The sequence below is a fragment of the Paroedura picta genome, chromosome 11 (assembly GCF_049243985.1).
Source record: "Paroedura picta isolate Pp20150507F chromosome 11, Ppicta_v3.0, whole genome shotgun sequence".
NCBI lineage: Eukaryota > Metazoa > Chordata > Lepidosauria > Squamata > Gekkonidae > Paroedura > Paroedura picta.
In genome coordinates, this window is record NC_135379.1 from 12737932 (window position 1) to 12764915 (window position 26984).

Below are 26984 nucleotides of genomic sequence, written 5' to 3' on the forward strand. Positions count from 1 at the left end.
TCATTTTCCCAATGAGCATCACTTCTCTGTTGTCTGGATTCCATCTCAGCCCTCATCCAGATACTGGTTTAAGAACAGCATACACACACACACATGCATAAAGGGAGGGAAAGATATACTTGGTGTCATTTGCATACACCACCCTGCATCACTCTGAAGTTTCAGATGATCTTGTTTAATAGCCTAAGAATGATATTAAGGAAAATTGAAAACAACACCTAACCAGCTTGGTGTAGTGGTCAGGAGTGTGGACTTCTAATCTGGTGGGCCAGGTTTGATTCTGCGCTCCCCCATATGCAACCAGCTGGGTGACCTTGGGCTCACCACAGCACTGATAAAGCTGTTCAGACCGGGCAGTAGTATCAGGGCTCTCCCAGCCTCACCTACCTCACAGATGTTGTGAGGAGAGGAAAGGGAAGGTGAATGTAAGCTGCTTTGAGACTCCTTCTGGTAGAAAAAAGTGGCATATAAGAACCAACTCTTCTTCTTCTAACACAGAGACATCCCACAGGTTTGCTCTCAAGTCAATATTTCAGCCTTTCTGAAGCCAGAGGGTTACACCTGAGGGCCCCAAGTTACACTCTAAGTTAGGGGTGGCCAAACTGTGGCTCTCCAGGTGTCCATGGACTACAATTCCCTTGAGTCCCTGCAAACTGGCAGGGGCTCATGGCAATTGTAGTACATGTACACCTGGAGAGCTGCAGTTTGGCCACCCCTGCATCTAAGTGATTCAGTAGAATAGAATGATTAACCATTTCAAAGGCTACTGACAAAGCAATCAACATAGCGCAGAACTTTCCTATCCATCTGTAAGCATAGATTATATACCAGTACCATGAAGACTGTCTGTGCTCTAACCAAGCCTAAAGCCTAACTAAAATAGGTCAAGGGAAGATGTAGCATTCAATGATGCCTGAATTTGCTCTGCCACCACATGCACTATCAACCTGCCCCCAAAGGGAAAATTAGACATCGATTTACTATTTGCCAGGTCATAAAAGGTAGCTTTTCTCAAACTTATTAGTGTCCTCTTTCAAAGCTTCTGGAAAAACATCTTCAGCCACAGTCTGGGTAATAATATTGGCTGAATTTCCTGATAAGATTTAACTAGCCAGGAGGGGCAGGATTCAACTTCTGTGTGGTGGGCTTCACAACCGCTAAGTACCCTTTCCATGGCAAAGGTGAACAGTCCAAAACAATCCAGCCCTGTGCTGCTGACATCTCTACTAATGAAACTGTTAACCGCATGCAAGTGAGATCAGATAAGAGCCATTTTATCAGGAAAGAATATTGCAAGTGGGCTGATGACTGAAGATCTGTTAGTGGGTCAAGCCCAGGGGCCTAAATCCAACACTCCATTTTAAAAGCTCCCCTAATTAAGACACTGCTGACAGAATAGTACTGAAGAAAAAACAAATAATGGTCTGGCTATAACAGTCTCAATTCAGTCTCCTGAACCAGATCTCTAGGAACCTGCTTGGTGCAGAAAAGATCTAGATCATGATATCTCTTATGTCCTGGACTTGGTATGAATGGTAAAGTCCTCGTAAGTCTAGTGGGAACAAAATCCTTTATACCAAATAGGTGAGATCTGAGAAGTAGGTTAATATCTAAAATGACAGTTTCATTCAACGTTTAAAATGCTTTATTATCTCTATGCAGCTCATCCTTGCTATTTAAGTTCACAATAAAATTGTTTCTGAAGATATTACTAATTGAGAGCCAGTGCAGTTAAGATAAGCATACTCTAATCTGAAGAACCAGGTGTGATCTCCTCCTCCTCCTCCAACTGGGTGAGCTTTGCCTAGTCACAGTTCTCTTCGAAATGTTCTCAGAGCAGTTCTCTTTGGGTGTCTGTTGTGGAGAAAGGTGCTTGCAAACTGCTTTGGAATTTCTCTGGGTTGTGAAAAGTGGGGAATTAAAAAAAAACATCTCTTCTAACTGGTGGCTTTGCAACAAATGGTGCCTTTATGCCATACACAGAAACCAAGTTTAGTTGAAATAGACTCCCAAACAGGGGTTGTTGTATCTTGTCAAGAAATGTTTTAGATCTGGAAAAAAAAAGCCATCGAGTTAACTGAAAAAACTCTCCCAATGTAATTCATCCCAAAGCTGCACATGAGCAGAAATTTCTGCATCCAGTTCAGTGCAAGATGCATAACTGAAACTGTGCCCAAAACTGAAGTGAAACCCTCTACCAAACTGAAGCTGAACATGCTAATCAGAGCTCTGAGATCAGGTCATCAGGCTTGATGAATTGGCATTCCTTAATTCCAGCTTAGTAATTCAGACTGGAGTTGCTTTCAGGGTTGCTTCCACATGAGGACAGAAGAACATGTCCCCAACATTATATTTATACATACCACCCTCCCCTGAGGCTCAGGACAGTTCACATGGAACATAAATACATGGAACTGTTTCCATGGAAATACATGGAAACAACAGCAAATGGTGCAGGAACAGGTGTCCATAGTGTTTATCCCCCTCAATTGTTGCAATAATCAATGCTCTCCCATAGCCCTGAAACTTCCTCTTTGCTTTCCTAGCTATACTACAATGCTGTGAATTGGCAGTAAAGTGGAAAACACGTTAAAGCCCTTTAAAGCAGTGGTCCCCAACCTTTTTATCACTGAGGACCGGTCAACGCTTGACAATTTTACTGAGGCCCGGGGGGGGGGTAGTCTTTTGCCGAGGGATGTCGCCACCGCCTGAGCCCCTGCTCCATTTGCTTTCCCGCCAGTGCCCCTGACTTCCCATCGCCCACTGGGGGGCACTGCCAGCAGCAGCTGCGCAGTGCCACACCAAGGGGGAGCCCCAGCCATGGCAGCTGCTGGAGAGCACCAAAGGTGAGCTGGTCGCAGTGGCAGGGCAGCCTCCGAGGCAGCATCCAGGGAGGAGGACAAGGCAGCATCCAGGGAGGAGCCGCGGCCCAGTACCGCCTAATCCATGGACCGGTCACCGGACTGGGGGTTGGGGACCACTGCTTTAAAGGACTAAAACATTGCTGGGGCAAGTGGCCTCACACCATTTTGAAAGTAGAGCTAAACTCCATCATAGTGATGGAGGAAATGTTTACACGGACATTCCCATTCAGCTACTCTAAAGTTTCCCTTTTAATCTGAAGAACATGATTCATGCTCTGAATTAGTGTGATGTTATGTGATAGTTCCTTCCTGCTTTCCATGCAAAAATCTCTGCATATGAACAGTCAAACAGACTGCAATTGGTACGAATTCTTGGTTCAGTTTTTCAGTTAAGCCTACCTTACAGGTCAGTGGATAGAACTTCAGGGCTCAACTACTCCTAGCATAGAACCTAACTTTGGAATAACCAGCTAATTTAAAATACAAGCCTTTCCTTCACCCACATTTCTCCTATCATGCCTGTCTCCCTTCTCATTTCTTATGCTTACTAAGGCTTGCCATGATATCAGTTGTGGCAAATTATGCTTAGCTTTTGCCTTCCAAATCAGCACCGGGTACCTTCTTCAAACCACACTGTCAGATTTTATGCTTACTGTTTGCCCAATTTGGATGTCATGGCAAACTATAGCTGGTGCTAAACAAGAAGCTGAGCATGAAAAGAGCCGAGGGAGACAGATGAAGAAAGTATTCAAGTCTGCTGCTTATTCACAGTCCTCCAATCACTCCTGGAAGTATCATCTGAACTGAATTAAAAAATGTCAGAAGTTAGCTCTTTAAAAATGCCTCCCAGGGGCACGGGGGTAATAAAGGCATTTGGCTGACCTTTCAATGGAGGTATATTTTCACTTAAGATGTAGTGTCTTTGATCTTGTATGGAGTTTTAAGAGGTCAAGAATAGTTAGTAGGGGGTGTACAGCATTTTCTGGTCAGTTTACTCTTTGAAGTGCTTAATTTGCATCAGTATGCTAATAGTCTTATAGCTGCTAGTCTATTTTAAAATACTAACATAATGGATTTCTGACACTAATTTTAGCAGACTAATTCACAAAACAAACAAGAACTATGCATGCTGCAGGAGATGCGTGAATGGGCTGGACCTAAATTGGATAGTGACACTACAGGAAGATGGGTTTTACACCTACTTATTGTACTGCTTCTCTAATCCAGGCCCTGCCCCAGCAGCAACCAGCCTGCAAGCAGGTTGAAGATAGGTGCCCATGTTCTGCTTGCAACCCTCTTGCAAATGTGAGCTATCTGGAGGGCAGTTTATTATTAGATAGATTAGATTTATAGACTGCAAACAGGCTCCACGTGGTTCACAACACAATTAAAACATTCATAATTAAATTTTAAACATCCTGCTATTGAAAAAATCCCAATCCAAGCCCCCTCCCATCTGGCACACCCACCACCCCAACCATCTTCCATCTGGCCTACCTACTGGCATATATGCCTACTGACCAGGCATATATACCCAGAGAGGGAGTCTGTGGTCCTTTCCCCAATTCCCCAAACCATGGTCTTACAAATTTCAGCATTGGTTTTATGTAGTTTGTGCTATCTTTGTGCACTTTGATTTTAGACAGAAGTGATGTGCTACCGAGAGGCATAAAAAACCTCATGAGAAACACTGCAGTCATTCTACAGAGAGTTTTATATTTATTTTCAGCCCTACTACACTGCAGGAGCATTCAGTGTTCCACGGGGCCTGCAAGTTTTTCTGCCAGGTCCATGGCTCAGGCCAGTGCGGAGAGAAAATCTGTTGCCCCCACCCCACCAAAGGAAGATACTCCACCACATTTTTGCTCCATCAGCGGTGGCCAGCAGATTCTGCCCTGTTGCCCTGGTGGGGTTGATGGGGGTGGGGGTTGTTTTTGCTGCCATGCTTGCCATTGGAATTTGTAATTTTAACTGGGTTTTTAAGGGGAATTATTGTATTGTGGAACCTGCCACGAGTCGGCTTGCCAGGAGTGGTGGGGAATAAATTTAATAATATAGCACCTTTTAACAGTTTCCTGTTTCTTTCTATGCAAATTACAGATTTAGCTTCATGACTAATCACCAAGAAAAAATTCAGTCCTTCCATTGTCCTTAATGAGGATATGAATGTTGCCTCTTCACTGTATACCAAGTGGCCAATATTCCCCAGCTTTTTTGCCCACTATGTATGTACCAAAAAACTGCCACCTACTCTAGCTGGGGCAGAATAAGAGGGAAGGCACTTTGAAGATTTGAATTCAGATACAATCCAGCTGCATTGTATTTCTCATTGCACTGCATATCTTTTTTGTTGTTCCAACTAGACAAACAGTAGTGACTGGATCAGGAGAGGGACCTTCAATCCATTTTCCATGAAAATATGGGCACACGAGCACTCATCCTTTTGTGAACTTTGACCTTTTTGTAATAAACTAAAATATCACCAAAAGGAACTTCTTGTTCACCTCAGCCCTAATTTAAAATACATTCTTAAAGTACACTGCTCTCGGGGTTTTTTTTTTAAACTTAGCTGATACTGGCCATGACTGCCTGTCTTATTACATGGAAGAATATGAGAAGTTAATGGGATGTTTAAGCTTCTGTCTAGGCAACTGAAAGTACCCTTCCTTAGCTACCATCTTCTGTTACAAGCCCAAACACTGAGCAGCTGTTCTGCTGACTGCATGTTAGCCCCAAAGAGGAAGAATACAAACAATCTTTCAACAAACACTCAGAGGTGACATATACTCCAAATTCTCTGTTTGCTGTTGCAATTCTTCACTGAAGAGTTGATGATTTTAGAGCAGTAGTCCCCAACCTTTTTATCACTGGGGACTGGTCAATGCTTGACAATTTTACTGAGACCCGGGGGGGGGGTAGTCTTTTGCTGAGGGATGTCACTGCTGCCGCCTGAGCCCCTGCTCCACTTGCTTTCCTGCTGGCGCCCCTGACTTCCTGCTGCCCACTGGGGGGCGCTGCCAGCAGCAGCTGCACAGTGCCACGCTGAGAGGGAGCCCCAGCCATAGCGGCCGCTGGAGAGCACCAAAGGTGAGCCAGTGGCAGGGCAGCCCCCGAGGCAGCAGCTGGGGAGGAGAACGAGGAGGAGCCGTGGCCTGGTACCGACTGATCCATGGATCGATACCAGTCCCCAGACCGGGGGTTGGGGAACACTGGTTTAGAGTCCTCTTTGCTAAAACAAAGCCATCTCTGTTGAAGATCATTAGTGCAATTACAATCTTCTTTGGAAATGCACCACACCTTATGAGCATTTGGAGAATCAACAGGGAATAGAAATGGTGAAAAAGCAGAGGAGGAAGATATCATGGCCATCTTTCCAGCCCATTCATTTTGTTTCTAGAAGCCATGCCTCTCAGGTCATGCACTTTCCAGTGTACCAGTTCAAAACACCATCAAATCAATCTGATTTGCCATCACTGTAATCCACAATGGTATATTCTGAGTTTCTATTTCTTGGCAGTCTTACAATTCTCTCCCCACCTGCCTGAAGCTGCTATTTGCAATGGTTCAAAAGCATGTTACTAACCCAACAAAGGTTTTTTTTTGGGGGGGGGAACTAGTTCGCAGTTGGACACTAACAGATTTTAAGGAAGTAGCTGTCTACTGTCTTCAGTTCTCAGCATCACCTGCAGTACATATTGGTAGCAAGAGAAGAGGGGGAAAAACATTTATTCATGTATTTCTAGTCTTTCATACAAAGCAGTTTGCTAATCAGAAAACATCACTAACATTTTTATACTGCTAGGACTTGGTTTGTATAAGTCCAAGGAATACTTCATCCAGAATAATTGTATACATATCCAAAAAAAAATTACACAAAGAAATAATTGGAGAACACAGAAGATATAAAGTTGAAACATTCAAGAATCTCTGCACCATATTTTCTGCCTTTTTAAAGCCATGGAAGTACAGAACACAACTTTTACAAAAAAAGTTATCTTTATTTCCAGGGTGACAAATGTTAGCAATTGCATTGGAATGATCCTTCTAAGTTTGTTCAAATACATATCCCATCTTTCAAAAGACATACAATTAAAAAACAAAATAAAATGTGAACACCCATTGATTGATATAATTTATACTGTGTCTTTCTCTTCAGAGGGGAGTCAAAGTAGCTTACATTGTTCTCCTAGCCTCCATTTTATCCTCACAATCCTGCAAGGTAGTTTAGGCTGACACCGTGACTGTCCTGAGGTCCCTAAACAAGCTGCCATGGCACGGGGGGATTTGAACCTGGATCTCCTCCAGATCACTTAAAAAACCCCAGACATTCAATCTGACTTCCAACCCTCTGGGAAGACCAAATCATAGCAATCATTAAATACGCTTGGCACACAAGGAGCAACACACAGAATATGGATCCCAGGTCAAAATATGACAGAACTACCTTCAACCTTAAGCCAGAAGCAAAATGAAAGCCAATGAAGCACGCCCAATACCAGCTTAGAGTAGGGAAACTGAAAATTCTGAATGGCCAAACATCCACACAGGAAAGTCAGCCATACAATCTCTGAAATTCATGATGGCACTGGAATGGGTGTGAAAGGCCATAGAGACAAACATTTTCATAATCTGCTGTATGTAAACTGACATGGGTTAATTTAGGAATCTAGGCTGCCATGAAAGAAATGTTGGAATTCAATGCACAGAATTATCAAGTCAAATTGTCTCTTGTCTGGGCCAGTAATAAGAGAACTTAAGCAGTTTCTTCTATGTCAGTAGGTGTAGAACAGTCTTATTAAGATTGGTCAGATGGAAATCTTTATTTGGCAACCAAACCCCATAACAAGGGGACCTAATCATTTGCTCTTGCTTGGATTCCCAGTCTCCTGCTTTGCGAACAGGTGTCAAAATGTAGCAGCTTATTGAGCATCTTCTTGTAATGTTTTATAGACACTGCTGTCACAATGACTTTGACAATGTCTTCAAGGTAGACACCATTTTCTTTCTATTAAGTTCAGAAAACAGGTATTTCAAGACTCAATTTTAAGTCTACATCGTAGATCTCTGAAGTCACAGAGAAGCACCTGCTCTACTGGATCACTTAGAGACCATCTTTTCTATTTGTATCCTGTACTTTCTTCAAGAATACTCTTTGTTTTGAGGTTGTTAACTATATCAGCCTAAACATGACACAAAAGATTGTTTAACTAGAGTCAACGTTGAGTCTTGATCTTATTTTATCCATTTAATTATTCAATCTATTCTACCTAAATAATACTTTTGAATATGAGGAATTCCCAAGCCCTCTCTTTTGAACTTGTCCTGGGCTTCACGAAAATTTATCCTAGGTCTCTTACAGAGCCCACCTTTAGATGGAACAAACAAAGTAAAAATCTAAAATAAATAATCACTTTATTTAATGTCAAACAAAAGAGCCTTGGTTTTAGCAAAGTTAATATTTAACAATCTTAATTTTGTAACCAGAAATATTTCCAAATTCTTCTATCATATCCTCTATATCTTGCTGGAATTCTTAATATTAGTTTAAAGTATTGCAATAACATCAGCATATACATTTCGTTTGTAGCAATACTAATTTATGGTTATTCTCTTTATATGAGGCGTTTGACGTATTAAACTTGCAAAGGTTCTAATATACTGAATAATACTGAATAATAAAGCTGATAGAGAGCACTCTTGTTTTACTCCTCTATTAAACTGTTGGGAGAACTCTGTATGTACACACTCCCTATGTATTTGGTAGTATATTATACCAGCTGAGTTTATAAAGTTTTCACCAAAGTCAAAGTGATTAATGCATTAAATTAAATTGCTAAGTTCTACCCAATCAAAAGCCTTTTTGGCATCTCAGAACAAAAAAAAGGCAGACTTTCCATATATTTGAAATTAATTGTCTAGGTGGCATTAGTCCATTATTTTCTTAAGAGAAATATTTTATAATCACAATTCAATAATGCAACTGGCCTATAAGAAGCAGCTAAGGTTTGGTTTTTCCCGGTTTTGGAGAAAACTATCAATTTCCCCTCCCTCTAGTTTTGCCATAACATTCCCACCCTTTTAATTTCATTAATCATATTCAATAAAGGTATATCTATAGTTTTATTAAATAATTTATAATACTCAGCTATCAAGCCATAGAAACCTGGGACTTTATTCTTTTGTTGTTATTATTTATTACATTTGTACACCGCCCTCCCACAAACAGTTCAGAGCAGTGATAAATAAAATAAGATGTACAGCATAGTAAAAGTAAAAAATTATTCTCATTAAAATTTAACAAAAACATTACTAAGCATATTGAAAACGTTTCAACACTCATCTGATCCTGGTAGACTTTGATTCTGCCCAGTTGATCTCCTATGGGCATTTCAGCTGGGGACGCATTTTGGTGGGGGCCCAGTAGACGTTTGATGCAAGAGTTCCGTTTTCTAGGCCCTGCAGAACTGTACAAACCCCAACAGGGCCTGGACCTCCTCTGAGAACTCATTCCACCAAGTAGGGGCCAGGACACGGATCTCTTTGACTGCAATATATCAGCATTTAGCCTTTGTCAGTCTTCAACAATCAATCCTGAAAGACTGACCTTTAAGAAATTTTAAAAATCTGTCATATGGATTTTGTAAGCTATAAATTCTTTCAATATATCTTCTTGTTGCGAGGCAAAAGTTCCATTTTGTTTTTAAATAACTAATATAATTTCTTCAGCTTGTTTCGTTTTAAGCCAGGCAACCAGTAACTTTCCTGGTTTCCCATCTAACTCAAAATGTTTTTGTTTAAAATATATTAGGTTCTTTTGAATTTTTTCCAAGTCTAAATTCAGCAATTTATATTTTTCCTCTTTCAGAGCACTACTAACACCTGCCATCTAGCAATTTACTTGTTTGACAAGCTTATATGTAGAATTCAAAATATACAAAGCCTAATTGTTACCTTACTTAAAAATTATTTATTACTACTCTGGAGAACAAATCCACCAGTAAGTTATTGTTTCAATTACCAAGGGGAGACCAAATGAAGGGTAACATATTTTGACTGGATCCCACAGTTTGTCATGTGTCAGCCAGGTTTCAGCAATGTTGATGCAGACTCAGAGGAGAAAGGAGGTGTAATGGTTAGAGCAGCAATTACTAATCTGGTGAGCTGGGTTCGATTCCCCACTCCTCCACAAGCTGCCAGCTGGGTGACCTTGGGCTAATCACAATCCTGATAGTGATGTTCTAACAGAAGTCTTGTTGGAGCTCCCTCAGCCTCTCCTACCTCACCGGGGGGAAGGGGGCTGTTGTGAGGAGAGGAAGGGAAAAGAATTGAAAACCACACTGAAAGCCAACTCTTCTTTTTCCATCTTGTCTTTGTGCTCAAATATATTTTATACTAGTGTGCTTATACATCCACTAGGTAGACAATGGCTGCAACCATTATCCAGAAGAGTCACTTGCCAGGTGATACATTTGAAAATTCACAGGATAACATTCCAAGCATACCTTAAACAAGCAAAAATAAGCTAGAGTCACTGGTGTACTCCAAAGGCAGCGGTATTCCCAAGCTCTACCCTACCTACTATCCCACTCCAATTTCCAGTCTGCCCCTCCAACAACATAGTTGTAAACCCATTTCTGAATGTACAAAATGGCAACTGAACTGTAAGTCAGCATACCCTGAAGACAACTGCTGTACGTGGAGAGATATGCTCTGTCCAGCAGTATCTTGTCATGCACATTTATACATGGAAGGACCTCTGTGATAACTCCACAGAAAACAGTGCACAAACAGCAAAGGGAAAGAACAAAAATTGTTACAGCAGCCATCATATAACATCTGGTGGCAGTTCCTATTGTGTCAATGTGTGTGTGTTTGTGTGTGTAAGAACAATGTCACACACACAGGTAAGCACAGAACAAAGATTCCTTGCTTCAGGCTGTTAACGCTAGTATTTATTCTGCTTTCTCATACTTACTTTGTGCAATGCTGTGGCAACCCCCCCCCCCCAACATTCACTACCAGTAGGTACCTATAAGAGGGTTTAGGACAGGTTTGCACATGTGCTGGCATATTAACCCCTTACCGCAAGTAGGGGACACAAGCCTCAAAGCCGTAGTCTCATTGCTAGCAATGGACAAACAAGGTGGCATTTGTGGTGGCATTTATTGCACTGCTCCGTGAAGCAATCCCAGAAGACAGTATAGACACAGTGGTAGGGCATGACTGGCAGGTGCGGGGTATCAGAGAGATGCAGTTTAAGCATAGCTGGATGAACAGAAGCAGATAGTGGTAAGGAAAGCTTCCCAGTACAGCAGGAGAATAATGAATGCAAAATTAGTATGTGGGGCAGCCAATCATTTGAAAACTTTCAGCAAGAGTGACCATCCCTGGTGGTTGGATGCGATAATGGAGAACATCAACTGGGAATATAACATTCAAACTGGGAATCCTAGGCACACTAACTTTACTTGACTGTACTATGCCTTTCTTTACCATCTGTCCTTCTTCTGGCATATATGGCTGTTGTCAACATCACAACTGCTTAAGAATGCCTGACGTTTTAGCAGTTGCCCATTCTTTGGCCACAATCCTGATAGAAGACCATTTGCACTTCATCATTGCCCACTCCCTCTCTAGACCTGAACCCTTGAGAAACAAAGGCAGAGTATTGTATCAGAGCTGCCTCTACTGAGCACAGACTTGAGGCCGTGATGGTCTATGTTTCTTTCTCCGTACGCCCTCCTGGCATAAGGGTACACAGTTGAAGGAAGGGATTCAAACCCACATGTGTATAACTGCATGGTGGGCATTCATTTCAGAGCTCCTCCCACTCACACTGTCAAGCGCACAGGAAACTCACAACAAAACTTATTCAAAAGAAAAATAGTTTTATTGATTAGCACTACACGCAATGGACTGAAAAGTCAAATCTGACTAGAAGCCAGATTTGCCTCAGCTTATCAATACATTTCTCCCGCCCAAAACTTGACAGTTCCCAAGGGGGGGAGGTGAGTGAGAAAAGACATATGTGAAACCAAAACAGGATTCCAAACTCCCATCCTTGAAAGAGGTAACAAACAGCCCTTTCTGCCCATAACAAGATAAGGTTAACATAACATCACTATTCTATTTTATTGCTTACAAACTACAAGGCCGGGACTAGCAGGCGCCGGGCCCCATCTAGTAATATAACTGACATGGAGGAACTCAGGCTAATTTATGACAGAGATTCTACAATCCTGACACACACCATGGACCTGCATACAGTGAAAAAAGCAGTGTTCCCTTCCTCGTTGCGTTCTCGTGTGGGCAGTGGTTGGCTGATGTCAGGAAAGCATGGCTGCATTAGAATGCACAAGGCCTGCTTCCATTTCCAACTATCACAGGGGTAATGCCAGCTTGTAGAGTGGCTGTTGTGGTCTCTACATCTATGCTTTGTTTTGCCTTCTCTCTTCTGCCAAGTAATCACAAGATACTGGCTAAAAGTGCTGGCATGGTGCTGGGGTTTTAGGATGAGGCTGTGAGTCATGTACCATAAAAAGTATGCACATAGAAATCCTACCTGGATATTTGATAGTATCATTAAGTAATTTACAGCTACTGCACCTAGGTGGCAGGGTGTGCCCACAAAACCACCAGGTAAACAGAAATTAAGGAAGCAGTACTTGCAAGGTACTGCACTGATGATGTAACATTTCCTGATATTCAAAGCCTGCCCCTTGTTTCTCTCTTCTCTCCAGCTGTGACTGGAAATCAAACAAACATCTATGCCTTTACAGGTAATGTTTCTGTAACTGTTTGAACTTACAGGAAGAGACTGAACTTCCAGAAAAATCTAAATATGTAACAGTGGGATGGATTACAATTTCATGTCATAGTATTACAGAATACAGCATGCACCTATACTTCCTAGAATATCTGCAGGGCTACAGACATTAGCACATTATAATTTAAAATTAAACATCCCTTTAATTTCTACAATAATAAAATACAGACCCAAATAAAACAAAATCTAGCCCATGGTTATAAACTGCTGCACCTTAAGGAACTTTAGGTATCTTAGCTTGTGTAAGGGGGGGGGGGAGGAGTATCCCAGAAGCTGAAAGTAGAAACACATAACGCTGCAGTTATGTGCAGGGGCCAAATTCACACAAAAAAGGATGAAGCACAGCTCCCCTTACAATGGAAGAGATCTATATATCACAGATAATCTGTACAGGTAACAAGGCCAAAAGAACTTGCCAGGTCTAGTCAGTGAATATGTGGCATGAATCACTGAACATATATAATTTCCTCTAGCATAGAACAGTACTACACTAGGATTTTGCAAAAGGAAGGTCAATAACTTGGAAACAATGTGCTCTGAGGTACTACACAAAACAGGAAGGAAAATGTCTGTTTGGCCCCAAGAAAATCTGACGAAGGGAAGTTGTAGTCTGCCTCTGAAAAGAGGTTAGGAAGAAAAAGAAATAATACATTGTCTCACATACATCTCGTTCTCCTTTTTTTTGGGGGGGGGAGGGAGTATAAGACAGGAGGAATGAGAAAGGAAGACAAAAATGCAGTCCCCTTATTCAAGAAAGCATTAGCAAAATTTAGCCCTACTACTTCTGCGCAGGCCAGATTTATGATCATACCAGAACTTGTCTACAATGCACATGCACAAAATTAATGCACATTGACATAGTACAAGAACCTGCAATGATAGCTTTTCTGTTAACTATTGCACCACCCTGAAGACTCCCCAGAAAACACCAATGCTATTGCAAGTCCTGAGGCAATATAATGGCTAAAATCAAAGTCTGGATGAAATCTCACCTCAAAAGTTAATTCATTATGTGTCCCCATCATTTGCTTGACCAGTCTTAGAGGCCTGATGCAGAGATCAGTGATCACATAAGAATTTTGCTTGGAACAATCTGTGAGTGGTATGCAGTCTTGAGTTTGGTATTTGTTACCATGATTGGTCAAAATGAAAATGCAGAACATAATATTCCACATTAGGTGAACAAAAATGGTAATTTTCAGGAATTTAACAGAAAACAGAGAGGCCTAACTGAATATTCTTTTCAACTAAGAAACAGGAAAGTTTATTTACTTTAGTCTTGATGTTTTGCTATATTGCTTGGATTAATCTGTGAGGAAAAGAAGAAATTCTGTTCGTATTTTGCACAAACATCCTACCCCAAGTGCCATTTCAATGTGGCATTTTAATATTATAGCTCATTTAAGGTTGGGATCACTCAGTGGTAAGAGTTACCTTAGCTTTTGTTGTAGGATGGATTAGATCAAATTTTAGTTGCAACTCTATAGACCTACACAGTTACTAAGATTTCTCCATAACTATGAAATACATGTACAATAATTAAATACTATGTTATTGAATTATTGTCAACTGCGGTGATTTCTTAGGCCTACTGCTGATACTTCAAAGCAATGGTATTTGAGAAAAGATTTGCCGAATGGACTTAATCTAATAGACAGGAAGTGCCAGCCACTGCTGCTGCAGGTTCCTCTGTGACAATACAGAAACATTTTTATTACCAGCTTGTAGCAAGACATTACCTGCAGGTTTAAAATGGCACATATTTCCAACTATAGGTATGCCAACATACTAAGAAAGTACACCTTTATACTATGGGAGGGGGTAAGGAAAAGGAAGGGTGGGAAAGGAGAGAGAAGGTAGCAGCAGTAATAGTTTACAAACATTAATGCAGATACACCTCTACTGAAGTGCTTAATATTAAGCAGTCTTTCATTTTACATTTTTCTACAGTTCATTCTATTCTATCAGCATCCATCCATACTCAAAATAATTTCATGAAGCCACACTTCTGTGAATCAGTTTCTCTAATCTGTCCTCCTTAATGCTGAGGACAGAAAAATTATTGTAGAGGATTAGCAGACATGGAGCTTATCTCCGAAAGGCAAGAGAACAGCAGCACCTTTATGGCGGAGATTTGCTACAGAAATCATTTCTATTGCCTATTTGTGGCCAAGGTTTAAGGGTTAACTTTCCCTAGCAATTCTGATCAGTAAACATTTGCAAGTCAAACAGGAACCCACTGCTGAGAAATCTCTATCATCCAGGATCTATTATCTAGCCTAGCCAGCGATGGTTATTCTTAATTTGTTTATAAAAGGCTATATTTTCAGCAGAATTACCCAGTATCTAATCAAAGGCTTTACGTTAGAACCTGAGAACAGGTGCGATGATCTGTACCAAAAATGATGACAAATGAGAAGGTACCTGGAATGGCATTGTATCCCACACACCTTTTGTTTTCTGCGAGTCATGCATGCTGCAGACAAAACAATCTGTGCTAAACAGCCTCAAATATGTTTTTTCCTAATATTAAGCACAAAGGAAAAACACTTGACAGCAAGCATGGTAAATAAATCCCTCCCTTGAGAATGAAAGCAGCAGACAGGAGAGGGCTGACATGCATGCTGGAGAAACCTCACACACCATTTTTTCTTCTACCTGCACAAGTTGCCATTTGCTGCAGCCGTCAGAATCCCTTTTTCCCCCCGCTGGTTTCAACAACTAGGTATTCGGGCACTGTCTCAAGGCATCTGTTGATATGCTTTAGAAGTATGGCATTCCAGTTAAGAGAATCTTTAAGAGAAAATCCATTTTCTTTCCTGTTCAGGTAAACATGTTTACAGCTCCTTCCCAGAGACTGGGTGGTTCAGACTCACATGTCATACACATGTCGTCAGCAACAAGAAAAGCCCCCTTCCTCTATCATTAACATTTTAAATAAGGTAAAGGAGAGAACAGCACTTTCTTAACTTACCTTTAATAAAGCCTCAATACCACACACACACACACACAAACATGTGGCTGAGAACAGGAAATTAACATTGCAATATTCCGCATATATCCAGCTAAAAATAAATCCACCTCTACAGAGCCGTGAACTATTAGGGCAGGCCCACCAGATCCAACTTTGTCAGGCAGCTAAAAGGCCAGTGTTTATATGGGAAATTCACACATTGTGACGCCCCCCCTGGGAAACCGTAACTCCTATTCAGAGATATTAAAACTCGTTCCAAACGTCATGATTTCAACCCACCACGAAACCCTTTCCTATCCATAACCATGCACAGGCAGGAAATGCCACATGAAAAACTAAAAAAACAACAACAACAAAACTGCCAAGGAAGGTTACAAAACCGCCCAGTTCACATCCTATGAAGTCATGGGGAGGCCAAGATCTTCCCTGTTATTTTCCAGAAGACGGAGTAAAAAAAATAAATCCCACAACACCAAAGTTCTGAGCATTTATTCCCCCACCTTCCAACGGCTTTCCAACTAATTTTAAAGTAATCAAGAGGAACCAGAAAAGGCAGAAAAAGAACAGAGAGTCGTTAAATCAGAAAAAGTAAGCGTCATTCCTTATATAGGCTGTAGCGGTTGCTCAGAGCCAGCAATGAAAGGGAAGGGAAGAGGGGGGCGCCGCGGCCAAACCGTTACCACCCATGATTATTATACAAACAGGTACCTCGAAATCGAAGAGGGTCAGAGAGGGAGAAACTTGGCCGATCCCCGATCCCCTCCCCAGCCCAGGCGAGAAAGAAATCTTCCTTACCCCCATCGTGTTGCTAGAGGAGGTGGGGTGGAGGGGCAGAATATGTGGTGCGTGTGTGTTTTAAAACACTTCCAACACTTCTGCCAAGATCGGGAGGGTGGCGGGGGGGGGGGCGCGAGGGTGGGAGGAGAAACAATATGTTCAATGGCCACAGAGATAAATCAACATGCACTGCAGGCACTAAAAGAGGCGGAGGCGAAAGTAGCGAAGGGGGGGGGAGAGAAGGAGGAGGCATCCAGAGGAGAGAGAAAAGCAGAGAAGGGAGAGGAGGAAGGGGACCCGGGGGGGAGGAGGGAAGTCCCTTTCAAGGCGATCTCAGGGGTGCGCATGTGGTGCGTTTCCCGTGCAAAAAGAGAGAAAGAAAAGAAATCAATACACACTGCAGCAAGCAACAGTGCTTGGCTCGGCTCCTTCTCCCCCCTCCCCTAAACCCGCCACACTCCGGAGCCCGAGTCCCATCCCGACCCCCTCTACGTTTGGTGCGTGTCTGGCAACCAGGTAGCGGAGCAGCTGCACGCAGCCGACCCAAAAAACTCCGTCTCGCCCACCCGCGACCACGCACCCCACCCCACCCCACCCCACCCTCCCCCGACGACGGGGCAGAACAGCGGGCAGCCACCCGACGGGGACTTTCCCCACTGGGAAGGGAGGAGGGCAGGGGGGGCAGGGGGGACCCCTCGGGAGAAGTTTGGGGAGCAGAGCGAGGGGGCGCCCCGCTTTTCAAAAAAAAAAAGAAGAAGAAGAAGCCCCAGGCCCGCAAGCGAGACCCGCCTGGGCGCAGGTAATAAGTTTGCAAGTTGGAGCCGGCGAGGTGAAGGGGTCGCAGAAGGAGCCCCCCCACCCACCCCCCGGCCCTGCCTCTCCTGGCCATGAGGCGAGGTTGGGGGTGAGAGAGAGAGAGAGAGAGAGAGAGAGAGAGGGGAGCGACCCCTTGTCCTCCCTCCCTCCCGCGAAGGCAGCGGCGGGGCAAAGTGGCGGCGGCGGCGGCGTGTAACGGTCCCCGGGCTGAGCGAGGCGGCACCGCTAGGCGGAGGCGGGCGGCTCCAGGTAGCGGGTCTAACGGTGCAGGGCGGCCGGGGCATTACTTTCTACTTCTCGCCGCTCTTCTTCTTCTTCGTCGTCGTTGTCGTCGTCGTGCCCCCCCCTGTCGCCCTCCCCCCCCTTCCTCAGGGCTCGGGCCGGCCCCTGAGGCAGCCCCGGCGGCGCGCGGGCCGCTGCCCGGCGGGCTCACTGACCGTTATTGCGCCTCGGGTTCGCCTGCTTCCTGCGCTTACACCTGGGGCCATCCGCCATGATCCTCTCGCTGGTGTCTAAAGGCTCCAGTCACCTCCTCCCCCCTCCCTCTCCCTCCCTCCCTTCCCCCCTCCCCCTCGCCGCCGCCGCTCTCTCGCTCGCTCGCTCGCTCGCTCGCGCTCCCCCCCACCCCCGCCCGGACCTGGTTTACGACACTGGGTGGTTTGGGCAGGCGGCTGCTTCTCCTTTTTCGCCCCCCCTCCCTCCTCCACTTTTTTACATCACCTTCCTACACCTAGTGCTCGGCCGCCGGAACCTTGTTGCCAGGGGAGACGGCCGCTTTACGGCAGCGGCGTTTGAACCGGCAGGAGGGAAAAGTTTCCCTCCGCTTGGCGCCCCTCAGGTAGAAGGCAGCGCGCGGGGCTTAAGGAGGGGGGGGGCGGTGGAGGAGCGCTCGCGCGTGGGGGGGGGGGAGGAGGAGGGAGGGGGCGCTTTCCCTGGATTCCGAGCGGAGTCGCGCGCGGCAACGGCCGGTTTATAGCGGCGCGCGCGCGCCCTGGCCTGAGGGGGCAGCGGCCCGAGACACGTTTCCGTTATTTGGGGCTGGCTTAACCGCGCGCTTCCCCGCAGGAAGAAAGGTTAAGGGAGGCTCGTTGCGGTCCTAGATGGACTCTGCCGGCCACAGAACAGATCCCGAGTCCAGCGGCCCCAACCGAGCTTTGTTCAAGGTATAGGTGCTTTCGTGTGCGCACAACACTCCCTCAGATGCAATGACAGTTTTATGAGGATTTCAGATATAAAGCCCGTTTCCTCTATAATGTCAGTTTCGTGACATTGCATTGGAGGAAGTGTGCAGGCACAAGTCCTGGACCCTGGAATAAAACTTGGTTGGTCTTTCAAGGTGCTCCTGGACCTCTGGATTAGTTCTGCTGCGAACCCAAATATACAAATAAGAATTGCAATTTGGGATAGAGGAAGGAATTGGCTTTTCTCTCTTTTATATCTATCATCTATCTATCATCCTTCATCATCTTCCGCCTTTATGCCAGTTAGGAAATTGGTTTGATTTAAAAATGCGTTTTTGGTTGTCTTTTAAGGTCGCACCGCACACCTGTTTTATTTTCTTGGAAAGATGAGCATCGTTATGCGCATTGGAAAGCATTGAGGTGTGGTGTGACCTGTGCTCCCTGAATGGAGAAGGAATTGTGGGTTAGGGCTTTTTCTGCCTCCCTCTTTTCCCGCGAAGGCTGATGCTTCTAAAAAGCCGGTAAGCAGGATAGGAAGGCTCTAGCCTTCTAGCAGCTGGTGTTTGGTGGCATATTGCTTCTAAATGTGGAAGTTCCATTTGTTCATGAACAGATAGTAATTGAGGCGCTGTTGGAAGGCATGTATTAACAAAAGATGCTGGTTTATATTCTCTTTAATCTGTGATTACCTATTGACTGTGTATTCAAAGTGTTGCCAACAGACTATGCTTGTATACATCTGTGCTGAAATAGTCTAAAAATGCTCTTGGGCTATTTTGGGTTTTTGGATGATGACTGATAGCAAGTGGAGTGTCAACTCCTTTGCAGGAATCAGGAGCAGAAAATCATTTAGAAACAGGCATGCTTTGCCCTGCAGAGGGGAATCCTGCATATTAATTTGAGCCACAAGGGGAGAAAGCAGAGCCAGCAAGTCTGATTCATTACAAGTCTTCACTTTGGAAAATGAAATTTAAAGTCTACACTTGAGCAAATTAATATTTATTTAGAGCATGTGTCTATATCATTAGTACCACTAATTTAATGCACTGAGTTCTTAACGATATTTTATTGGTCAGTTGTCCGCATATTATTGACCAGTAAACTTACCAGTCCCACCCTAAATATTTGATGTCATAGAATTACACCCCTCAAACATCATTAGGGAATGAAGTGGTATCATATACAAACTAATAGGCTATGTTGAACCTACCTCCATAGTCTAAGATTGCATTTTCCACTTTAGTCTTCCAGTGGTCAAAATCATACACTGTTAAATGCCCATAGAAGTGCTGGAGTTTTATAGGCTCAGAATATTAAGAACCCCCAGAGGCAACCTATAACAAAGATTATTCTACAGTGGGCTTTGGGAAAAGCCAGGAGGTCCAAAGAAACAATGTAATTTTAACTTCCTTTCTCTGATTTCCAGTGGCCACAGGAATGCCTTTGATGATTGGGATTCCAGAGTCTAAAGATAAATGAATAATGAACTTGATGGTAAGAAATATGCTAAATGGAATGTGGCTAAGTCAATTCTTTTACAGGAGCAGTGTAACTACGCCGGATAAAGGGACCAGCTATCACCTTCACTCCTGCTGTGGTTTAAAAAAAGAATGTTGGACTGAATTTGTTTATTTATTTTATTCATACCGCACGTTTCTCTCCTATGGGCACTCAAAGCAACATTGTCCTCTACTATATCATCACAACAACCCTGTGAGGTGGATTATGTGAAGAGTATGTGCCTTTCCCAGCAAGTTCCCATGGCAGAGACGATATTGGAACCTGGGTCTCTGAGATCCTAGTGTGACATTCTAGCCACTACACTTAATGGACCTTGGTCTGATCCTGCAAGTCAATTCTTGTATCCTTCCATAGAATCTAAGAGGAGACTAAAGCTCATCTTTTCAAAAGGGTACTGACGGAAGAATTCTGTTGCTTAGAAAGCTGTGCATAGGGGTGTCATTCCTTGTCCAGATCTGTAATGCATCTTCACCTTCTTGTCTAAATATTACCTCCGCCTCCTCCATGGATTAGTGATGGATTTACTTGTCATGCTCTTAAAAGTCTAGATGTTGGGTGATTTGCATACCCAGTGGAGACAATCACCTTATAGGACTTTTTAAAATGTCTTGGCGGAGGAGTCCAGCACATTAGGAACTTGTTAGCATTTATTGGTCTTCTGACTTTCGTATTTAGAAAGGATGGCTTCAAGAGAAGTTATGCTACTAAAAAAGGAACATTTAAGCTACAAAAGTGAGATTTTGGACCATCAAAGTCGGACTCTTTTAGGGCTTATTCTCAAATTCTGCTTTTACGAGCATGGGATTAGTGTAAGATTTAATGGACTGGATTGGGGGAGGATTTGCTTTTCTTTAGATTGAATTTTTGTAAGCATTCGGCTTTTCTGAACTGAGGCTTCGCTTCTATACTCAATATAAACATATATCTCCTGCTTAAGGAATCTTGAGATTGAAGGGGGGGGGGGATGGCAAAAGGCTATCAGGCCCCTGTCCATTCACAAACATCAAAGGAGGAATCTGCAGTGTACAAATAGGTGTTCTCAGGAGTACAGACCTGTGAATAGATACTAATTTTGAGAAGGCAATTTTTCACCTTTTAAATTTGCCAGCAAGGCTATAGTATATGAAGTTAAGCATCCGTATCTGTAGAAATATATAAAGGACAGCCCATCATACAGATTCTCAAATAGTGGACATCACTGACTAAGTTACCACGCATCTGGGAAACAATATTTTATCAATGTTATTCAAAGAACTAGCTGCTCCATTTCAATGGTCTTGGGTATGTGCCCTTAATGCTCTTTAATACAGTTTGGTGATTCAAGCCCATGAACAAGTAAAAGGCGATGGGATGCAAAGGAAAAGTATACGCCAGAGCACTGGAAATCTTTAAATTTTGGAATTCAAGGAAGTAAAATTCATTGGACTGGAACTGTGATGTTTATCAGATACCACTTTTTGGAAGACTGACTGCTGTGGGCCAGAAGGCCATGAGGTTTCCCCATTCTGCAATTTGCACATCCTCATTGAAATAATAAATTAGCGTTCGTCTGTGAGACAGATATGGAACTGGAGCTTTCACAGGTACGTTAGGAATGGATTGTGTAATATCAGCTTGGAAAATAAAGAGATAAGGCATCACCGTCTCTCCAAAACCATCAACAAGATCCCCGCCCTCTCCATTCTCACCCTAAGCTGGCTCCATGGTATACCTTGAATTTGTGCAAATGGAAACAAGAATTGAAATAGCTAGAGCGAGTTTGGCAGAAAAATTGTGACAAAGCTTCAAGAACATCTTATAATACACTAATGAAGGCTTATGTGAGGACAGCAAAGGCCACAAAGAGAAGTTTCTTTGCAGCCTCTATTGCCTCGGCTAGCTCACACCCAGCACAATTATTTAAAACAAACCAATCTTTGACGTCCTTATCTATAGGACCATCCGAAATTATACAACTGGATATAAGCTGTGAGGCTTTTGCAGGTTTTTTTTCAGAGAAAAAAAACACCGCAATTTATCTGTGGGTTTTAATACAGTTAAGGAAGTGAAGGTCCCTTATGACCCATTCCGCACACATATGATAATGCGCTTTCAATGTGCTGTGGCAGCTGGATTTTCCTGTGTGGAACAGGAAAACCTACTTCCAAAGTGCATTATCTATTGTGTGTAGAAGAGGTGTGGGCCTCATTTTGGACCTCTTCAGTCCCCTCTTCTTAGCCGATGTGGGCAGGGCTCTGTCACCTTTTTGGACTATCACAGGCCCCCTTGACCAGTGTCCCTCATGGCTGGTGAAAACTAGCAATAAGGAAATCCAGGCTCCTCTCCAGGGGATTATTAATCTGTCCCTAACATTAGGGACCTTCCCAGAGAGATTGAAGAAGGCTGTGGTTAGGCCACTTCTGGAAAAAAAAACAACCTGATGCTGGATCCATCCAACCTAGCCAGCTATCGCCCAGTTTTGCACTTACCATTTTGGGGTAAGGTAGTTAAATGCAGAACAGATGCAGAGTTTCCTTGAAGACAATCTATGGTAAAATATACAACATATCTTCAAGGAAATGTTTTATTGTTTAAGGATGGCTAGTTTTGTCGTAATGTAATCAGCTATGATGTGTATAATGATAATATGCTGTTGACGTGTTCAGTGTCTTCAATGCTATAAAGTTTAACTTGATAATCAAATATGCTGGTCAGTTTTTTGTAATGCTTCTGTCCAAATAATATTCTTTCTTTTGTTTGCTACAAAATTTGTCTACTAATTTTAGCTTTTGTTTTTTCCTGCCTCTCAGGTGGCTATAAAAAGATACACGTGCTAAGGTAGCACAGGGTCTGCCAGTTTGCAACTCTCTCTTAAAGTTTTGCAGTTTTGCTTTTAGAAAATAAAACATTCAGAGCCCATTGACATCAAAATGTACAAGTTGTTTAGGAATTTATTGTTTAGGATTGCAGTGTCATACTTTAAATACCATAACTATACCAAATCATGCAATTCTGTATCCTAACTAAATTTTAAGTGATGCCAATAAAGTAGGAAAATAAGTTTGTTTGATGGGAAAATAAGTACATGTTTCAGTTCTCCCTTTTCTGTTCCCCAGCACATCAAAAGCCCCCTTCCAAAATTAACATTTTTCTGCATGTCTCTGGAGGCCCCCACCATGTAAAGCTCCCACCTTGTCAACGGGAGGCTCCATTTCACTGTCTGGCTAGCAAAGATCTGGCCATTCAATTTATTTTATTAGTTAAAATATTTATATCCTACCATTCTTCATAGCTCAGTATGGCTTTGTTGTTGTTAGGTGCGAATTCGTGTCCGACCCATCGTGACCCCATGGACAATGATCCTCCAGGCCTTCCTGTCCTCTACCATTCCTTGAAGTCCATTTAAGTTTGTTACAAGTCATAATTAAAACATTACAATTTAAAACCAACAAATTAAAACACCAGATAAGTTAGCTATTAGAGGAAGTGATATCAGGATGTTTGTACTCATAAGGGCATGCTGTGGAACTGTCACAAGAGAAAGCTCAACCGTCACACCTAAAGTTAGAGGAAATAATACACTAGCAGTGTACAGTTTTTGAAGTCTACATTTACTACGTACAGAAGACAGGGAGCAAGCTGCCATGATTATAGGTTATAGTTGTAGATTACATAGTTTACTAGAATAGCAGAACAATAGTAGATTGGGTGAGAACTCAGCAACCTGTACTTTCATTGGGATAATCTGGGTGCTATTTGAGAAGAGTAACATTGGTCTGGAAGATGATTAAGTCTTTCATAGGTTGCATCAGTCCAATGAAAGGCTCAGTCAATCACTTTGAAGGCTGTTTCCTCCTTCAGCATTATTCCTGGGTAGGTAGCCTGACTGGGTTTATGTAGATGTTCAATACCAGCAGTGTGGTTTCCTTCTAGACGAACTCATGTTGGCCTCTTCTTTAAAACAACTAGTTCAAATAGACTATATAAATTCTGACATTTGGATGATAAACCAGATCTGGTCCATTGCTCCCTGAATTTGGTATCTCAGGTTCTCTTGTGGATCTTACCCATGGTTCTTGGGTAAGACCCTGAAAGGTTGTAGATCCCCAAAAAAGTCTTTAGGCCCTGGCATCTCTAGTTGGAAATAGGACAAATAGGGTTGTCCATCACTATTGAGAGAATAAAATTCAAGGGACAGCAATGGGACAAATATTACAGACAGAACCATGTGGAAGGGAACTGTAAGGGTATTGGCTTTCTCTGTTTGCCTTAATTGGAAGTGCTGGAATTCAGCCTCTTAGCAAAGACAGCTTCTCTTTCCAGTTCAGTTTGGCTCTTGCTAGTAGTTCACGATTTCCTTCTGATATAACTTGATGGTTACAATAAAGTTATCTCTTGGTTAAGAGCTCACTGCCGAGACTAAGGCAGCAGAAGCAAAGATAGATCTGGGGTGTATGGGGGGAAGGGGGACAGGGGGAATGGGACAGAAAGCTAGCCAGAGAGATCTGACGTTTAACTTGTTTTATTTTGAAGTCTGTTCTATATACATATATCATGGGGATAAATATTATGGTTTATTTCTGATTTTTAAAATGAATTAACCAATTAATTTAACATATGTATAGCCCATACTGTCAGCTTTTCAGCTGCCCAGACAGCTTTGAACATGGTTAAGTAGTAGCTCCACAGTGAGATAATTAAGTGTTACAAACAATATCAAAAAGCTTGACCAATCAAATATAGAAAGGGAACAAAACTACTTACATTTAATTTAACCCACCCTCTTGTTTTTTACTCACAATCATTAGTGCAGTAATAGTTTTTTAATTATTATTCAAGAGACACGCATGGCTTTTCAGTGTGTGTGGAAGGGGGCATCCACATATTTATTAACTTTTAGTCAAGCTGTTAACACAAAGGATAAATAGAGGAACTAATCTGGGTCAAAGATGCTGTGTTCCCTTGGAGAAACTGATAAGATCCTGGGTAGAAAGTTATCAAATATATATGAGGAATCTGAATAATATAATAGTGCTGTATAAATAAGGTAATCTTTCATATTAAGAAATGGTAAAGTTAATGAGGTAAATGTGAGATGATTTTACTTTTATGAAGAAGTAGTGTTGCCAAACATGTTGGTTTCTCAGCAATCTACTGATCTGTGGAACTGATAGCTCGTTAACAAGACAGTAGTTTTCTCGGTGAGGTCTCAAATTTATACGGTACAGAAGAATTCAAAATGTGCCATGTCAAACTTATTACTGGTCAGTTGGTGGTTGATTTAACAGCTTTTGTTAGCCTTTAGCTTAGAACCAGTGAGGTAAGAACATGAGACACAGTGAATTTTAATTGGTTGAAGTGTCTGGTAGGGGAAAATAAAAGGCCAGGCTCAACTTGGTCAAAGTATGTGATGACTCAAGAGTTGCTGCTTGTGGTAGAAAGCTGCTGGAGATGATGACAACAGCGGAAGTAATTTGCGATCTGGTAATTCAGAAGAAGAGCTTGGGCAAGGGAAGCCTGAGAAAGCACACTAAAGAAGATGCAGAGTTTTTTAGGTGCAGCGTATTGGTGTTCATATCAGGAACAGTTAGGTGTTGGGAGCCCTGGGCCCCTTTATGATGTTCTGCTTAAGAGTTTGAAATATTAAGTGGAATTCTTGCACAAGCAGAGCATGGATACCTTTAAAGTCATTAAATCTGAGTCTGCCACTCTTTAACCAATACACCACACTGGATCGCAAGATTGAACGGGGGGAGAAGGCCCAGCACCTAAAAAGACCACGGTGTAGATGTCCACACTAGTTCCTGTTGCCTTCCTGGGTACAACAGGCTTTGCTTCTAGTAAAAATAATGAAAACAAAGCACTAAGACTAATATGAACGGAATTCATATTTAAAATGAGAGTTTCAAGTTCACCAATCATAACCACTCAAAAGCTTTTCATAACCATTACAATGACTAGAGCCGTCAGGGAGTGGCAGGCGATAAATCAGATAAATACATTTTTTCCACCCCCTCCCTTTAACATTGACTTGACAATGGCAATGTATTGTGTCATTTGTACTGTTTTTATCAGGTTTTATATTTTGTACTGTCTTTAGATGCCTCAAGGTCCATTCAGGGTAGAGAGTGAGATATAAATTTGATAAATAAATGAAACTTTCAATAAACATATCTTTTATTAAGGGCTTGGGTTAATGAAGAGACTTTCTTGGCCAGACGACACACATTCCTATAGAATAAGAATGATAAATAGGTACCAACATAGAATTAATTTTCATTATGTATTTGGACAATAAAGATGTTGACATGCATATTTGTTACTTCAATAACAGTGCATAGCTAATGCGAGACATGTCAGTAATTAACAGTCTAGTTCTAAAATATAGTCATTGGCTTCCTTCTTCAGCCCCGATATAGTTCCTGTTACTGTGGGGACAGATGGTATTCTTCATAGTGTGTGGCTTATTTTGGAAGCTGTAATTATGTATTAAGTTAGTTAGCAATAATTAAGTGACATGTCCTTGATATGAAAGATCTTGGGTATTCATGGAACTTGACTGCTGATAAAACGAGCTTTGTGTATGAATTGTGGCAATTTGGAACTGGTTGCATGACACCTAATCTAGCATGGAGTGCAATATGATTGGAAATAGGTAATGCTACTCTGCACCACAAATGTGTGTCCCTGACTTCAGTACAGTGTATGTGTTATTAGCAAATTAAATGGAAGCCACAGCCCAGTTGTTCTTTTAATTTTCACATTAATCTTATGTCAGAATTTCTGTGCAACTCAGCAGACCCACAAATGGAAGTAGCTATTTTCCTTTTTAGAACTTCCAGCATGCAGGATTATATGTGCCCATTCTTCTATGGGATTTTATATATAATTTATTATTATAAATATATATGATATACCATCTTGACAGCAATTTAAAACAATTATCTCTCAAATAAGTACACAAAGTTGCTCCCATTTTCCACCATGCATAGTCCCCACTTAACTGTATAACATTTCATGTTGTAATTGGACAATAAAATGTGTTA

General features: G+C 42.3%; 1 protein-coding gene and 1 long non-coding RNA gene across 5 annotated transcripts in view; one reads left to right on the forward strand and one right to left on the reverse strand.

The window, feature by feature from the left end:
• ZEB1 (zinc finger E-box binding homeobox 1) overlaps positions 1 to 17914 on the reverse strand; it is an 81359-nt gene extending 63445 nt beyond the window's left edge. Inside the window, exon 1 of one of the 4 annotated variants that reach the window (XM_077303398.1) lies at positions 17895 to 17914. Coding sequence is in view for 2 of the 4 variants with exons in the window: in XM_077303394.1 (XP_077159509.1) it covers positions 17695 to 17752 (58 nt within the window). In the remaining 2 variants the exon portion in view is untranslated. Of the gene's footprint in view, positions 1 to 15348; positions 15537 to 17544; positions 17569 to 17694; positions 17819 to 17894 lie in introns of those variants that run through there. The other 3 variants (XM_077303394.1, XM_077303397.1, XM_077303396.1) reach the window with 3 other exon arrangements.
• A 255-nt stretch (positions 17915 to 18169) lies between these two features.
• Positions 18170 to 22641, forward strand: LOC143820491 (uncharacterized). The gene is made up of 2 exons (XR_013225369.1): positions 18170 to 20299; positions 21270 to 22641. It is a non-coding gene; the product is annotated as an uncharacterized LOC143820491 (long non-coding RNA).
• The last annotated feature ends 4343 nt before the right edge of the window (positions 22642 to 26984 follow it).